Below are 17765 nucleotides of genomic sequence, written 5' to 3' on the forward strand. Positions count from 1 at the left end.
GATCCTAGATTTAGAGCACCTTTCTCATGTTTGATTGTTGGACCCAGCGGCTGCGGGAAAATTTTCTTTGTAAAAAGTATTTTACAAAATTGTAATCATGTCATGGATGTTGCACCTGAAAATATTGTATGGATTTACACTTCTTTTCAACCCATGTATGTATTTTCAAGTCTAGCTTCGTTCTTTACTTCACACACTAACATATGATGTCATAACACAAATATTAAATCATCAGAAAAAACAAACAATGAAAAAAAAATGACAATTTAAATTCCATAACAATCCAGAAACATCTCCAGAGAGCATGTTCCGTGAGTATAAATGTACAACTTTGATTAATGACACATTTATGATATTTTTTCACAAAGTTAGATACCATTAAATCATTCTTAATCACATCTCCGGTGTATTTTGACAACACTTGCTGCAGTGATAATCCACACGCTCTATGACATAGATAAAAATTTTTATGGTGACCGCACACAGTGGACAGAGTGTTTTGAAGCTAATTATTATGATACAATATTTTTGAGGATCTGTCTTCTAAAAATGTTACGATGCTTGACGGGTAGAACTCGAAATCCGGAGAGAATCCATAAGAGTCAAAAAAGCTGGATTGACCATTCTCATCCAAAGTCAGAGCTAACCAGTGTTCTCCAGGCATGTGTGAAGGATGTGTTTTCACAATAAAGTAGCCCGGCCCTGGGAATTTGTCAGCTAGCAGCGGGAGCTGGTCGCACGGCCACACACCACAAAACAAATCTCCCAGCAGATGATGCAGCAGGTTCTCAATTTCATGATTATTCATGTCTGATTAGATTAATAATAATCCACCAGAACACGCCTCTTTGAATCGATCTCTAAAATAGAGTCATAACAAGTGTAGATGATCAGCGTGGTGGTATGAGGCAACGGGTTTCTGAAGCGCATTTCCAATCTTAAATTCCCACTGGAAACTGGAGATAGAGCATCTGTGTCCTCACCTGGGTTAAGATTAAATGCGAATAGAGAGTATCCTTGATTAAATTCCTGACGTGTTATACTCAGCGGAAGATCTTTTAGATGTCGTCCTGTAGCTGTAAACAAGTTGTAATACTCTCTCACTGAATTACCTTGGTTAAAATTGGGCTGGAAGGCCTTAGCTGGAATTTGTCTGCCATCCTTACACAAAGCTAAATATTCCATATCAAAATGATTAAAGTCAAACGGATTGAGATCGCGTGTTCCTGTAAAAGCGTCATGATCCAGTAATGCAATCACCACATACTTGGGGAAGATGCCTAAGAAAAGATTCTCTTGGGTGCACACCCTTGAATTTTCAGAGATTGAATATGTTTTTACATTCACACGTGAAAGTGGATAGAGAGCATTTGCTTTCATTAAAGCCGAAGCGTGCCCCAATCGAACGGCTGGAGAGACAGTAACTTTTGATGAAAAGAGAGGCTCCTCATATCCTAAGTTTGTAAGTGGAGTCTCTTGCTGCCATGAGGCAAAAGGCATCGTTGGCTCTTGTAAGTTTAATTTTGAGGTCAACAGAGTTTAAAAGAAGTCTCTCACAGAAAAATATGTCTGCATGCAGGGGGTCTAGGAGATGTACCTCCCTGGAATTTGCCGTAAAGCCTGCTCTGCTGTTAAGACCTTGGTTAGGGCCGTTAGTTAAAACAATAGAGTTCAGAGCCCCGACTGTGTCTTTATAAAAAAGACCAGAACTAAACTGGCTTTTTAAAGAATCCTCAGAAAAGTTTAACAATGTCTCAATTATGGCTCTATACGGATGGGTGGCGCTGGATTGTGAAATCAATCGATCTCCGAGAGTGACATCACACTGACTGAAGATGGTGTTTAACGGGTAGTTGATGAGCCCTACAGGTGCATCATCCGGCGGGTTTGTTCCATCCTCGTTAGTAATTTTTACTCTGAGATGCAACAGCGTATCGTTGAGATCCAGATACTTTTCTCCGTCTCCCGGAATGAAAAACTCGATCGGGCCTCCATCGGTGATTGCTGATAAAGGCTGGATCTCGGTGTAAATTTTATCTTCGATCGATAGCTGCGTCACCGGGGAAGAAAATAAGTCCAGCTCTGCCAGCGTGCACTCTGATGATTTGTTATGTAAAAGAGCCATTATTTAAATATATCAAAACATGCGGAAGACTTCCGTCCTCTTCGTTTGCCAGCTGCGACTGATCTTTTTTGTGTTTGTCGTTGTTTTTTAACCATCCTTAAACGATCACCAGGGGGTCTTGTTCTGGGTCTTTTGGATAAAACCATAATTCCTGAACCTTCTTGACCTTCGGTGTGTGTAGAACCACTCATTTTACTCACGGCTCTACCTATGATATCCGAAGCGATATTTGATGCAGCTGTTTTAAGATGGGGTTTTGCAATAGCAAATCCTTTTTTAACGAGAGGGGATATGAAGCGGAATAATTTTGAAAATAATGATCCAATTCTGCGTCCGTACATTACCGGAGCCCCATAAAAACCTGGCAGATTACCGCCTGATTGACTTACATAGTAATTTACAAAGCGATTTGGATCACGTCTCAGACTTAGCTGTGCCATGTTTTCTCTTGCCTGCTTGATGCAGTGTTGACGGACCAGGGTAATATGAATGATAACCAATCACTTAGAGGTTATATATATCTCTGGAATAGTTTATACAAATAAAATTTATCTCAGGCTACGTTGTAATATCACCGGTCTGAAGTGTAGTCTTATGATGGTCTTTCCGTAGACGAAATTTACAGGAACGTTTTGGTCCGATTTAATTTCTATATTGATATTTTCAATATGTCTTCTGGAAACTGGAAGGTAGTAGGCGGGGTTAAACGTCAGAGTAACCATATCACTGAAGTTGCCTTGTACTTCGACGGTCCGCAGTAAAGCTGCAAAAGTGTCGCCTACGATTTGCGGGCTGACCACGTCGCTGTAGCAGTATAGGTGATGGAAACCAGCCTTTATATCCGCCGGAAAAGGAGCCAGTTTTGGTTCAGATACATGAATCCATTCCCCTGGTTTCACGCCCATCATATAAGCTAGAGTGCTGAAGAAGCGTATTTCATACGGACTGCTTGCTTGAAATGCAAATCTCTTTTGAACTTTGCTGAATTGAATGCGGATACCCGAGTTCATTTTTTTGAAAAACAGTTCCATCTCTGTCTCGAGTTGAATAACGCTGTTATAGTAGCCACTTCTGATCCTTTGCGTATTGATCTCCACATCACCAACCTTCCTCCATTCAAAGTAGGCATCATGATCCGGTAAATTATGCCATGTATGAGGGTATGAAATCTCTGCTAATGCAACCATCCATTGGCCTTCTAAATCAATATGTTGAGCTAAATTTACACGGAAACTCGAACTGGTATTATTTTTAAACACTTCCATGCTAGCGTTAGAGGGAAGGGTAAAGTAAAAGCAATCGTCCTTTACCTGACGGTTCATGATGCTGTGTCAACTGTGAGGTTTAGTGCAAACCTTTTTTATATGTTTCGAAGTTCATCAAACCTGATGCAACTGTTGAATTTCTCAGGCCAGTTCTTCCAGCTTACAAAAACCTGTTTGACACCCTTGACCGTACGTCGTTTTAATATTTTTTCCACTTGATACATCTTGTCGTTAAATATTTTTACTTTTTGAAGCTCCTCTGCGTAAAAGGAACCCTCGATAGGTTCTCCATCCAAATCTTTCGAGTTTGTATACAGGAGGAGATCGGGGTATCCGCTCATACACTGTAAACACTTCATCCGTAAAACTCTGTTCGTATTTTTTGTCAAACACTCCACGGACCTTGGATATTCTGACAAGATCCCCTTGTTTAAACGTTGTCCCTGAGTCCTTGCAATATCTGTTGGACTTGACATCATACAGATTCTGATACACTTGAAAGGCATTTTCTGAGGTCAGTTCAATAGGGCTCATTTTAATGCTGGAGTGGTAGGTATGGTTGTAGCTTCTAGCTAGGTTTTGCAGGACATCGACGTACCGCCGGGTGTTGTTAGCTGTAAAATATCTCAACATCCTTGTTTTTAATGTGCGGTTAAATCTCTCGACCACTGAAGCTTTTGTTTCACTCGCTGTCACGAAATGTTCAATACCGCGTTTCTCCATTAAAACCTTAAATTTCTTGTTAAAAAATTCTTTACCGGCATCAGTCTGAGGTGTTTTGGGGATCTGACTTTCTTTAAAAACTGATTCAAATGCCTTTACCACCTCAGCGGCTGTTTTCCTCTTCAAAACCCGTACATACGCCCTTTTTGAAAAGATGTCAATGACGGTTAATAAGTAATTATAACCATCATTTTCCTTGGCCAGAGCTTGCATGTCACAGAGATCAGCCTGGAACTGCCTCAATGGTCTGGTGACAAAAACTCTGTTTCTCAGGAACTTTATTCTTGCAGGTTTATGTAGAGTATCTTCTCCTGATAAAAAAATCTAACTTTTTCAACCTTCTTTCCCGTTTCCTCTTGCATAACCCTCCTCAGTCTATCTACACCCCCAAACCTTCCCGGATTTGAAGGGCTATAATATACTTTCTTCATCAACCGTCTTCCTGCCATCTCTGCCTTATGCTCACTCTGACGATTACTTGTTAAATAGTGAGATGATAATAGTGAGAAAAAAAACACACCGGAGGGTAGATTTATCCCTTTTTTTATTTATTATTTGTATTTAATAGTAAAAAGAAAAAAAAAAGAAGAAGAATCAGATAATGCAGATGAATTCAAACACTACTAGCTTTTAAACAACACTTTCGGGAAAGGTTAATATGTTCCCACTTTAAATGTATTTAATAGTAAAAAGAAAAAAAGAAGAAAAAATTAATTAAAGTACTGGAATACAAAAATGATACAAGTTATCAAACATGTGAGATCAGTTTGTCAGTCCGTAGCACTCTGAAACAGAGTTAAGTTGTTTGAGGTGTTTCTCTTCGACCATGCGATCATAAACGTGCGCTATTGCACTGTGGATGCCTTGTACCGATTTCAGTTCATATAAAACCGTCTCTGCAATCGTCTTCACTCTGAAGTCATCAGCTTGTATGCGTCGAAGTACCAGAAGATTCTGAATAGCAGAAACGAGTTTGGGGGTTACGAGTCGTCGTACGATGCGTTGAAAGTTGACTTGGTAATAATCCTCCCCCAATACCTCCAGGCATTGGTGCTGACGCTGGCTTGGGTGGTTTGTTATGCACCCATAGCAGTTTTCTCTGAGATTGTTCAAAGAGGTTATGTTGAATAAATGAAGTATCCCTGTTTTCACCGTATTGATGAGGGTGGTTGAGAACCAACCGTCAATTTCGTCCCCCTGGTTACTCTCATCCTCTGCTGAAAGCTGAGGGTCCTCCATCGGTTCCAGGGTTTGTGTAGGGGCTTCGGTAGAGGTAGCTGGTAGCCACCTCATCCTCCACGACCACCTTCATGTCTTCAGGCAGGACATTCGCGTCTACAGACTCAGCCATGAATAGCGGCGATGGTGAGTAGAGGTCTGGAGAAAGCGGTTGATACATTTTCATGTTGTATCCTGTAGGTGATGCAGGACTGAAGTGGGTCTCTGAGAATGAGGATGTTGAGGTGGATGGTGAGAAGAGGTCCGGGGAAGGCGAATGATATGGTCCAATGTTGAAGCTTTCATCGTGCTCAGGAGAGAAGTGAATCTCTGCTCGGTGGTTGTAGAGATCCCTGTATGGTGTTGGCTCACTCATTCTCAGGATTTGGTTCTCAGTGTCTGTGAGCTTGCTGTTATATATATCATAGGAAGGGGGCGTGTCCTCAGAAGAGGGTTTGTTTTAGATGTAAAACAGGAAACGTCAGAGATTTTTTTCACTGACATGACATCAATCCAACTGCGTGAGTTGTGGAAAAGGTCAAAAAGACGCTGTCCAATTTCACTCATCTTCTCTGCCCAAGTTTCAAACGGCAGAGCCAGCATTGTCTTGAATATGCCGCAGTCCTGATTGAAAGCCTCCAACACAAACAGATCTGAGGTGTTTGTCCGGTTGTTCCTGCGTCTGCTTGCCCGAAAAGACCAGCAACCATTTGCTGTGGTTTTTGACCCCCACACTGCGCTAAAGAGAGGTTCTCTCTCAGCTATTTCAACATCGGATGGTTTATGAAACATTCTCGCCCGTTTTGCAGGTCGAGGAGACAGTTCATTTTCTTCTTCTTCTTCCTCCCTCTCCTGCATTGAGACTGCTTCAGGGCTGTCATTAAGGTGCGGGATTGCAACCCTTAACACAGCCCAGTCGCTGTGGGTGAGAGTACACAGAGCCAATGATCCATTAAATACCTCGTCTTGATCCAATTGATACAGGCAAAGCTCTCCTATTTCATACATGAAAATGTAACCCCAGCTACCACTCAGGCCATATGGCTCCAAAGACCATTCTTCCTGCAGAGTGTCGAACGGGGGTCTTTGTACCCTGCAGATGTAGTATGCAGGGTACTACCAGCATTCAATTCACAGGATGAATGCTGGTAGACGGTCACTGGGGTTTCGCCCAGAACTGACGTACCTCTTGGCCGACCCGAGGTCTGATTTTCAACCGTGGTTGTTGAAGTTGATGTTGGATCCTCATCATCGGTAGAGTATGTTATGACGGGAATTCCGATAGGTATCTCAGATGAGGAAGTAGATGATATAGATGATGCAGTTGCTTGTTCATCATCTTGGCACGCGTTGCGTTTCTCCTCCGCTTGATGATTAACTCTCTTAACTCTAGCCATTGCTGAACGGGTGTTCTTTTCCAACGAATGCTGCATGTAAAGTGCGGAGTTTTATCCCTGTATTTAAAGTAAACACTAAAGCACGCCCCAATTTTTTCATTGGGTTATTCAAGGTTTGACGAGGCTTACAAACACAGCCCTCTATTTTTAATTGGTGCTGATGCCATACAGTTTCTGATAATACCATATTTGTCTTGTTTTATTTATAACAAACACACCCCTGTGTTTTAACTGGTTCATTTAAGGCCTTCCCCGTAACACCCTTAATCACACCCCTGTATTATAATTGGTTCATTTAAGGTATCGCCCCTAATGACGACAACCAATCAGCATCCACTGTTACGCCCCTCGGACACACCCCTCACACCACCTGTTCTCAATCCCCCATGACCCCCCTTAAGATCAAAGGTCACCTGTCAAAAAGTTTGATTAAAGGGTGTATTTTAGTCTCTGTCATGATTCAACAATAAGAAAGAGAGACTGGGGGTTAAAATACCATCAAACAGCATCAGTTTTTTTCCTTAATATATTTTTTGAAAACTGCTTTTTGATTTTACTCAGGTTATCTTTGTCAGACTTTAAGACTTGAAACATTTAAATGGGCTAAGATGGCAAAAACTAAAGCAAACTCGCAGGGAGCAAAAATGTATTATGGCCCGATATTATATAATAATGTGAATAAATTATATTTTCACTCCAATTAGTTATGAAGTAGAACATCTATTATTTAGCTTGGTAGTTATTAGAAAGATTTGTGGCGGCAGTGTTGAACAGACCTTCCCCTTCACTGGACTCTTCATTTATCCTTCTGACGGCTAAGGCGCCCTCTTCTCTCTCGTTCCCAGCTGGAGATAATGAAGATCACAGAGAGGCTTGATGGGCTGATGTCCAGTAGGTGATTTACTTTAACTAAGCCCTGGTGTCTGGTACATCCGGCTACATTCTCAAACTTATCTACAATCCAAATACAACGGGTCAATGCATGCAAGGCTAGAATGTTTAAACAGGGTTCCACTGAATTCTCTCAGATGTTTGCAACACCCTGAATATTTTTACTAAAAAACTTTTATTATCTCAATCTTCCATAAATCAAGACAAATACTTCCAGTGGGGCACTGTAGTAAAGAGCTATTTAAGCTTATTTTACATATGAAACAGCTGATACCAGCTTTATTTAAAAATCAATTAAAACTGGATTTCCTTTTTTTTTTGCAAACATTCTGGAAAGCAGAACACTTTGTTTAAACCCACTTAGACAACTGTAGCTCCAGTTTTAGAGTTGTTTGATCTAGGAGTACCTAAAGGCCTAAAAAGCAGTGAAATCATCCTGAGTCTACTGGCAGTAATTAAAAACTAAAATGATGTGGCATTCTAAAGATAAGAGACATAATCTAAATTTACATTTCAAGGAATCTGTTTTTTTTCTTTTGTATTGCAGAATAAAGAAAAAAGTCATGAAAACAAACATTTCTGTATTCCAGACTGCATCAGAGCTCTGTTTCGAAGGAATGAACACATTATACTGTTTCAACCATTTTGACTGCCTTGCAAAACTATCCATCTATCCATCCATCCATCCATCCATCGTCTTCCGCTTATCCGGGGTTGGGTCGCGGGGGCAGCGGCCTACGCAGAGAGACCCAGACTTCCCTGTCCCCAGCCACTCGGGCCAGCTCTTCCGGGGGAATCATGTTCCCTCCAGCGTGTCCTGGGTCTTCCTCTGGGCCTCCTCCCAGTGGGACGTGGCCAGAACACCTCACAAGGGAGGCGTCCAGGAGGCATGCTAACCAGATGCCCGAGCCACCTCAACTGGCTCTTCTCGACGTGGAGAAGCAGCGGCTCTAGTCTAAGTCCCTCCCAGATGACCGAGCTTCTCACCCTATCTCCAAGGGAGAGCCCAGACACCCTGCGGAGGAAACTCATTTCGGCCGCTTGTATCCGTGATCTTGTTCTTTCGGTAATGACCCGAAGCTCATGACCATAGATGAGGGTAGGAATGTAGATTGACCGGTAAATCGAGAGCTTCGCTTTTTGACTCAGCTCTTTCTTCACCACAACAGACCAGTACAGCGCCCGCATCACTGCTGACGCAGCACCACTCCCTATATCGATCTCCCGCACCATTTTTCCCTCATTCGTGAACAAGACCCCAAGATACTTGAACTCCTCCACTTGAGGCAGGAACCCCCTGACTCAGAGAAGGCACTCTACCCTTTTCCGGCTCAAGACCATGTCCTCGGACTTGGAGGCGCTGATTCTCATCCCGGCCGCTTCACACCCAGCTGCAAACTGCTCTGGTGAGAGCTGTAGATCAGGAGCTGATGAAGCCAACAGGACCACATCATCTATAAAAAGCTGAGACGCAATCCTAAGGCCACCAAAACGGATCCCCTCAACACCTTGGCTGCGCCTAGAAATTCTGTCCATAAATGTTATGAACAGAATCGGTGACAAAGGGCAACCTTGGCGAGTCCAACCCTCACCGGAAACAAGTCCGACTTACTGCCAACAATGTGGATCAAGCTCTGACACCGGTCGTACAGGTACCTAACAGCCAATATCAAAGGGCCTGGTACCCCATACTCCCGGAGTACCCCCCACAAGATTCCCTGAGGGACATGGTCAAATGCCTTCTCCAAGTCCACAAAGCACATGTAGACCCTGCTGAGGGTGTAGAGCTCGTCCAGTTTTCCACGGCCAGGACAAAAACCACACTGCTCTTCCAGAATCCGAGGTTTGAACCTCTCCAGAACCCCCGAATAGACCTTACCAGGGAAGTTTAACAGTGTGACTCCCCTATAGTTGGAACACACTCTACGGTCCCCCTTTTTGAATAGGGGGACCACCACCCCAGTCTGCCAATCCAGTGGAACTACCCCCGATGTCCACGCGATGCTGCAGAGTAACGTTAACCAACAAAACCTCATAACATCCAGAGCCTTAAAGTACTCCGGGCGAATCTCATCCACCCCCGGGGCCTTACCACAGAGGAGCTTTTTAATCACCTCGGTGACCTCAGCCCCAGAGATTGGAGAGCCCACCCCAAGGTCCCCACGCCCCGCCTGCTCAGTGGAAGACATGCCGGTGGGATTGAGGAGGTCTTCGAAGTACTCTGCCCACCGACCCACAACGTCCCAAGTTGAGGTCAGCAGCACACCCTCCCCCACTGTAAACAGTGTTGGCGGTGTACCTCCCCCGAGACGCTGGATGGTGGACCAGAATAACCTCGAAGCCATACCGAAGTCATTTTCCATGGCCTCTCCAAACTCCTCCCATGCCCAAGTTTTTGTCTCAGCAACCAACCGAGCCGCATGCCGCTTGGACTGCCAGTATCCATCAGCTGCTTCCGGAGTCCCACAGGCCAAAATACTTTGTCCACCAGTGGGTTTGAGGATTGCCCCCGCGACAGGCACCAACAACCTTGCGACCACAGCTCCAGTAAGTCGCCTAGGACTCAATGTCCCCCACCTCCCCCGCAAAATGTTTGAAGCTCTCCCGGAGGTGGGAGTTGATGCCCCACCTCACGAGAGACTCTGCCATGCGGCACAGGCACGGGTTCCATGGGTGAAAGCCTGGCCACTAGGCGCTCGCCAGCGTGCCCCACCTCTAGGCCTGGCTCCAGAGTGGGGCCGCGGTGACCTGCGTCTGGGAGATGGAACACTGTTTCCATCTATTATATTCATCATAAGGGGTCTGTGGGCTGCCCTTGGTCTGATCCCTCACCTAGGACCTGTTTGCCTTGGGTGACCCTACCAGGGGCAAAAAGCCCCTGACAACATAGCTCCTAGCATCATTGGGACACTCAAACCCCTAATCTTGCTCTGTCACATAAAGTCCCAGTAACATAGATTGAACTTTGTGGTGGAGGTTTAGGCGGTATGAAGACTTCTGCAGGGCACTGTAGGCTAAAGACATGATAAACTTACAGAGAGACACTGAAACTGAAGAACCTCTTAGAAACTAATTCCAATAAACAGATAAGTCCAGTTCTGATGTTCTTTCACATGTATTAGGAAGTTCAAATGAAACAATCCATAGATACACACATTGCTGTCATCTTCTGCTTGCTTCTTCACAACAATTAGAGTAGAATGAAAATATATCAAAGCCAGAGTTTTTAACAGATTTTACCAATGGGAACATCAGATTAATGAGACAACAGCCTACCTATGATGACATGCATGCCCAGGCTTGCCAGGTGTCTTGCAGTCTCAAACCCCATTCCTCTGGTACCTCCGGTCACTATGGCAACCCGTTTATTTTGCTTGGGTAAGACTGCACAAGAAGGAGAAGAAGCCATTCATTTCCAAGCTGTGGTTCTTCTGGGAATAATTTTTATGGCACAGTGTAAAGAAAGGTTCAGCTTGTTCCAGTCCAACTGTTAGTTATCACAGTCTAGGTCCAGCTTATTCTAAAACAAGTCCAGGCTTTCATTGGAATGAAACCGTTGAACATCTCACACTGACAACTACACATATGTTTCTGAGTTAGTTTGGAAAATGAGTTTATCTAGATTTTAAAATTACCAAACAAAACTGTTGGCCGCAAATAGCCCAGCTTGGATGGCACCTGGTACCCATGGTAACCACTAGCACTGCTGGGGGGGGGGTATTTTTACGTAGCTGATTAAAACTTTTAGAAAGGTTAAACCTGAATAAGAAAGAGTCCAAACTGCAAGGATGGTGGGGATCACAGTCAGCGTTCCATTTCATGCACCAGAGTGTTCTGTACTTTACAGCAGTCCATAACACCAGTTTGGAGAATTAAACTGTGTGTATTTACAGAACCAGCACAAATGTCAGAAACCCGTCGCTCTTTATCCCATTTACCCTACCACTCAGTATAATCCTGTAATATATATATATATATGCAAACTGCATAATCAGCATTATGCAGTTTTTATTATGCAACTTCTCTCTCTCTCCTCGCTGAGCTAAGACAGGAAAGGATTAGTCTGATTTAGTAGAGAGAAAATGGGCTCATTGTTTTCCATCTATTGTTAGTGCTGTAATGCAGCAATGCAACCTGTGCAAAAGTCCTGCCTGCGGCTCTGACAACTCTTGCAGGAGAACCATACCTGTGTCACCAAACTGGGTCAAAAATCTCCTCAAATGAAGCGAAACTCTCTGATTATCAGCAAATCATTTATAGGAATCATTTATAAACCCGCATAAAGAAAGTCGAGCCACTTGAGTTTAGCTGCAGGCAGGGGTGTTTTTAGGGTCTCAAAACATTGGGGGCTCTAGCCCACATCCAAAATACTTAATATTTCAATAAGACAATTTATTGGTAATTTAAAATTAAAATAATATAGGACATATTGTACCAGTTCCCTGTTTCGGCTGGTTTTAGACTGAATGTGAATTATTGTGAATCAAACAAAAAAGTTTGCAATAATTTTACTTTTTTTTTTGTTAGAAGCTGAATGAAGGACAAGGAGAAACAGAGTTTAGGCCTGATGAAAAACCATTTTGCTGAAGCAAATAATGACACATTTTGAGGTATTTAGAAAAGAACGTAATCTGAATTTTTGCTGACTAAAGTTTTTTTTAAACTCAGATGTTTACTCTGGGCCAGTTAAATGTGCTTCTTTTGTCATCTAATTGTCTTTATTCTTATATTTCAAAAAAGGAAAGTGATATAAAGTTGATTTTCCTTAATCTTGGTCAAATGGTAAAATCCTAAAACACATTTATTTTATGATGCCAAGAGCTTTTGAAACATTTTATTAAAATCGTTCCTTCTTTTATGAACCTGTTCTCTTTTATCGCCATCTTTTCAGCCCTTCATTCCACTTCTGAAAAGATTTGGCCTGCCAAAAATAATAAAAGAAACATTTTACAACCCAGTCTTTTGTTCTGCACTGAGCATGTGAGACATTAGTGCAGTTCTTACTATTAAACACTTTGAGAGGAAAGGGTGTTAAGTTGTGGTGTTTAAAATATAGCATATAGCCTCATCCTGGACCTTATAGGTATTAATAACTGTATACATATGTCTCACCTTCAGTAAAACTGTATCCAAGTTTAATTACTTTAGTTTATATAATATTACATGTGCAATTCAGAAAAATAAAATAGTTAACTAATCAATGGTCCACCTGTGATTAATTGCTATGATTTATTTCTTAATTATGCTGCATCTTTAAAGCCAGAGCTGTATGTTCAGAATCAGCACAGAAGATATGAAAGAGAACAGGGAGGCTTACTTTTGCAGTTTCTACTACGTCTTCCTAGAACCAGGAGATATTTTCCTGGTATAATGAGCAACATATGTTTCTGTCTACATGTAGAACTAGACTATAAGACCAGCTGCAGCAATGAGATGCAATATGTTGATCTAAAGGACCTTTTAATGTGTTCAGCTACGTTAGGATTAAATGCTTTTATTTTGACTGAAGTAAAGGACCAGATATTTTCACATTATGATGCAAATCCCGCTAGAAGCTCACAGAGAAGGTTGCTACTGTTTTCTATCATAACCAGATCATTTAACTTTACCTGTAGCTCAGGTGAAAGTTCCTCATCATGACCCTGAAGATGCTCATTAGAGTGAACCTCCACCTCATGTCTTGCTGGGTGAATAAGTGATTAGCTGTAACTTACAATTAGCCCATCCTGAGTGAGCATTCAGGTTTTACCGCTATCTTAGTCTGGATTATACCGCTCGGCGTCCACCTATTCCTAAACACACACGCACCCACCAGCCTCCCTCTCTCTGGTTGGCTCCGTGGTTGCTCTGAAATGAGCCCTGTTCGACGCGACCAGTGTAACTTTACAGGTAATGAAGGAGGCAGGCCGACCTGGTGTAAACTGCAGTTCTGGACCTCTCCAGAATGGAGTCCGCTTCTGGCTGTGTGCATAGTTGCGCATTAGCGCAAGATAAATAACAATTTTTTGTATTCTCCTTTTAACTCATTGTCAGGTTAGGAGGAGCGGGAGGTGATTATATGGAACACAATTGGAAAAAATCTGATTGTTTTAAAATAAAAATGGGAAGTCCAATACCATTTTGTGGCTGCATCTTTTTAATGCTTTTACATTTCTTCTATCAAGAAGTCCGGGGCTATTCAGAAAACATTAGGGGCTTCCGCCCCGGAAGCCCAGGTCTAACAACGCGACTGGCTGCAGGACATTTTAATAAGGTCTGAGATCATATAAGTTCGAACCTTTTCCCTGGTGTAGACTGGGTGCCGACATGATCCGTCTACTCTTATAAAGCAATGTACACCTGCAGTAATATTTTCCCAGCACGGAGGAATAAATGAGACGTTCAGAGCTCTGAGGAGCAGCACCGTTTATACGTGTCACAGACTGACCTGGCATCTCAAAGGATCGGTGGAACATTTGGTACAGCAGAACTCTGATCCCACACAGGTACAGTCTGAGGAGAGGAACCAGAACTGACAACAGCCACATCCTTTAACCTGCAGCCTGTGTGGCTCAGCGCGACGCAGCGGTGAAATGAGCCAGTCACGCCGCCTCCAACACCAGCAGAACATATCTGGTGTTCCGCCCTTCAAACGTCTGCGTCACACGGTGCAGCAGGCAGTGAAGCAGAAGTGTAAGACTTCCATCGTTCCTTTTTTTCCCCTAGTCAAACCCATGTGATAAGAAAACGTTGTTTTTATAAGCATAAAACCATCTGATTACGATTTTCAGCAGATGCCAGTAAAATGGAACAAAGTTCCATTTTACTGGCATCAGACTCCACAACTAAATATATCTGTTGCCTAGGGGTAAAGTTGTGAAAGAATAGTACAAAAAAGGATTAATCCAGAGATTCCAAACAGCAATAAAATGTCAACAAATTATAAAAGAAAAATAATTATGAAGTACTAAAAAACACTAGAGACATATTCACATGAAAACTGTCCAGAGCTGTGAAACAGATGTAGCCTACATTTCTTTGTGGAACCCTGCATTTTCCATCATTGTGTTACAGTGTTGCTGGTGGGATGTATTTTCCAAGTGGGCCTTTTGACTTAGAATGGGAGATGTAGGTAAATACACAGCTCAAAAAAATGAAGAGAACACTTAGACAACACAATATAACTCCAAGTAAATCAAACTTCTGTGAAATCAAACTGTCCACTTAGGAAGCAACACTGATTGACAATCAATTTCACATGGTGTTGTGCAAATGGAATAGACAACAGGGGGAAATCTTTGGCGATTAGCAAGACGCATTCAATAAAGAAGTGGTTCTGCAGGTGGGGACCACAGACCACTTCCCAGTACCTATGCTTTCTGCCTGATATTTTGGTCACTTTTGAATATTGGTGCTGCTTTCACACTTGTGGTAGCATGAAACAGACTCTACAACCCACACAAGTGGCTCAGGTTGTGCAGCTCATCCACGATGGCACATCAATGCGAGCTGTGGCAAGAAGGTTTGCTCTGTCTGTCAGCATAGTGTCCAGAGCCTGGAGGCGCTACCAGGAGACAGGCCAGTACATCAGGAGATGTGGAGGAGGCCGTAGGAGGACAACAACCCAGCAACAGGACCGCTACTACCGCCTTTGTGCAAGGAGGAACAGGAGGAGCACTGCCAGAGCCCTGCAAAACGACCTCCAGCAGGCCACAAATGTGCATGTGTCTGCACAAACGGTTAGAAACGGACTCCATGAGGATGGTATGAGGGCCCGACGTCCACAAATGGGGGTTGTGCTCACAGCCCAACACCGTGCAGGATGCTTGGCATTTGCCAGAGAACACCAGGATTGGCAAATTCGCCACTGGCGCCCTGTGCTCTTCACAGATGAAAGCAGGTTCACACTGAGCACATGTGACAGACTTAACAGAGTCTGGAGACATTGTGGAGAGCGATCTGCTGCCTGCAACATCCTTCAGCATGACCGATTTGGCAGTGGGTCAGTAATGGTGTGGGGTGGCATTTCTTTGGAGGGCGGCACGGCCCTTCATGTGCTCGCCAGAGGTAGCCTGACTGCCATTAGGTACCGAGATGAGATCCTCAGACCCCTTGTGAGACCATATGCTGGTGTGGTTGACCCTGGGTTCCTCCTAATGCAGGACAATGCTAGACCCCATGCGGCTGGAGTGTGTCAGCAGTTCCTGCAAGATGAAGACATTGAAGCTATGGACTGGCCTGCCCATTCCCCAGACCTGAATCCGATTGAGCACATCTGGGACATCATGTCTCGCTCCATCCACCAACGTCACGTTGCACCACAGACTGTCCAGGAGTTGGCGGATGCTTTAGTCCAGGTCTGGGAGGAGATCCCTCAGGAGACCATCCGCCCTCTCATCAGGAGCATGCCTGTATGTAGGGAGGTCATACAAGCACGAGGAGGCCACACACAATACTGAGCCTCATTTTGACTTGTTTTAAGGAGATTACATCAAAGTTGGATCAGCCTGTAGTGTGTTTTTCCACTTTAATTTTGTGTGTGATTCCAAATCCAGGCCTCCATTGGTTAAAAAATGTGATTTCCATTGATGATTTTTGTGTGATTTTGTTGTCAGCACATTCAGCTTTGCACAGACAAAGTATTCAATGAGAATATTTCATTCATTCAGATCTAGGTTGTGTTATTTGAGTGTTCCCTTTATTTTTTTGAGTAGTGTATGTTCTACCAACAGCTGAGTTGAAAGGTTTAAGGTTCTGCAGCAACCTCAAAATCCAACATGGCTGTTGCACTTTTATTGCATAATGCAGCATATCAGTACAGTCATACACAACTCAAAAAGTTAGGGATATTTGGCTTTTGGGTGAAATTTATGAAAATTGTAAAGAGTTCACACTATAAACAATTTATTGAAGCAAAAGCCAACAACAGTGATGGGTATATCACAACAAAAAATGTCAATGTTTCAATAATATGTCATGTGCCCTTGCATCTCATGATGTTCACAAGTCGACTTATTGTCTGCTGAGGCATGACATTCATGAAAGGCTTGCAGCGCCTGGCTTTCATCCAGCCAATATTCACATACTGGGCCTCAGATGTAATGTCGACAGCTTACATAATGGCCACATGTTGATAACCAATATAAGTTTGATGCAGGATAAAACTAGAAACAAAGTGGGACCCATTTGGGACAAAGATGTGCTTCTCAAAAACGTATTTAAGACCCAGCTAAGACATATATAGAGCAGCCATCTGTATTGGAAGCTCAGTGTGATCTCAGTCTCATTTAGCGCCCATTGATCCTAAGCAAAAGTATATACACATATCAGAACCTGATATTGTTTTTAGTAACAACCCATGCTATTGGTTGCTCTTGTTTCTTTTTGCATTTTGAAGCTTAGTTTGTAAGTCATGATACAGAGGAGATTAAAATGTGATTACATTTATTTATTTATTTATTATAACATTTATTTCCAAGTATAACTTTCATATTTTTTAGTGTTTACTCCTTAGTAGGAACCAGTTACGACACTCAGGAAGGTTTATTGTAACAAAGGAGGCAATGACAATTAGTTGTTTCCCTTTCATCTTCAAGTCTTAATCCACACAGTTATTTTAATTCATTCTGGGAGGAGAGAGGGTAGATTAAAAGTTGAGGAGTATTGAAAGAACTGTCCTGAAACAACAGGACCAGAATTAGTGAAGACTGACTCCAACTATTAATTTGTTTCTGTTTGCTACTCTGCCGGACATGACAGGTAAAAAAAATAAATAAATAAAAAATGAGCCCTTCCATTCAACTGCATAACTTCAGAAATGTCATTAATTTGGGTCTTAATTTGGGTCAAGGATCTACCCGTGTCTTCAGTGATAGCTTGTTGGATACTCCAGATCATCACTGATGATCATTGTTTGGTCTACGACATGCAGTATTCTGATATAAAAAAGACAAAGAGAATCCTACAGTACTTGCAGTATTTACAGATAACATGTTGTATTAGATGTACATTCACTCTGCCTTTTACAGTCATATGAAACAGAAATGGCTCAGGGTAAATTTCAGGGCTTCTTGGTTTTCTTAAAGAGAAAAATGGCATGGAAAGAACAAGACAGTGCTTCAGTGAGTTTACTTGGTGTATAATAAGACCAGAAGGTGGAGGTGCTGC

General features: G+C 42.7%; 1 protein-coding gene across 2 annotated transcripts in view; it reads right to left on the reverse strand.

Moving 5' to 3' along the window:
* dhrsx (dehydrogenase/reductase (SDR family) X-linked) overlaps positions 1-14289 on the reverse strand; it is a 30079-nt gene extending 15790 nt beyond the window's left edge. The window contains exons 1-3 of one of the 2 annotated variants that reach the window (XM_047354941.1): positions 14047-14289; positions 10896-11003; positions 7505-7573 (exon numbers count right to left, since the gene is read on the reverse strand). In XM_047354941.1, the coding sequence (XP_047210897.1) occupies positions 7505-7573; positions 10896-11003; positions 14047-14146 (277 nt within the window). In that variant the 5' untranslated portion in view covers positions 14147-14289. The remainder of the gene's footprint in view (positions 1-7504; positions 7574-10895; positions 11004-14046) is intronic. The other variant, XM_047354940.1, reaches the window with a different exon arrangement.
* Between the last annotated feature and the right edge of the window lie 3476 nt (positions 14290-17765).

Source organism: Girardinichthys multiradiatus, chromosome 24, assembly GCF_021462225.1.
Source record: "Girardinichthys multiradiatus isolate DD_20200921_A chromosome 24, DD_fGirMul_XY1, whole genome shotgun sequence".
Classification (NCBI taxonomy): Eukaryota; Metazoa; Chordata; class Actinopteri; order Cyprinodontiformes; family Goodeidae; genus Girardinichthys; species Girardinichthys multiradiatus.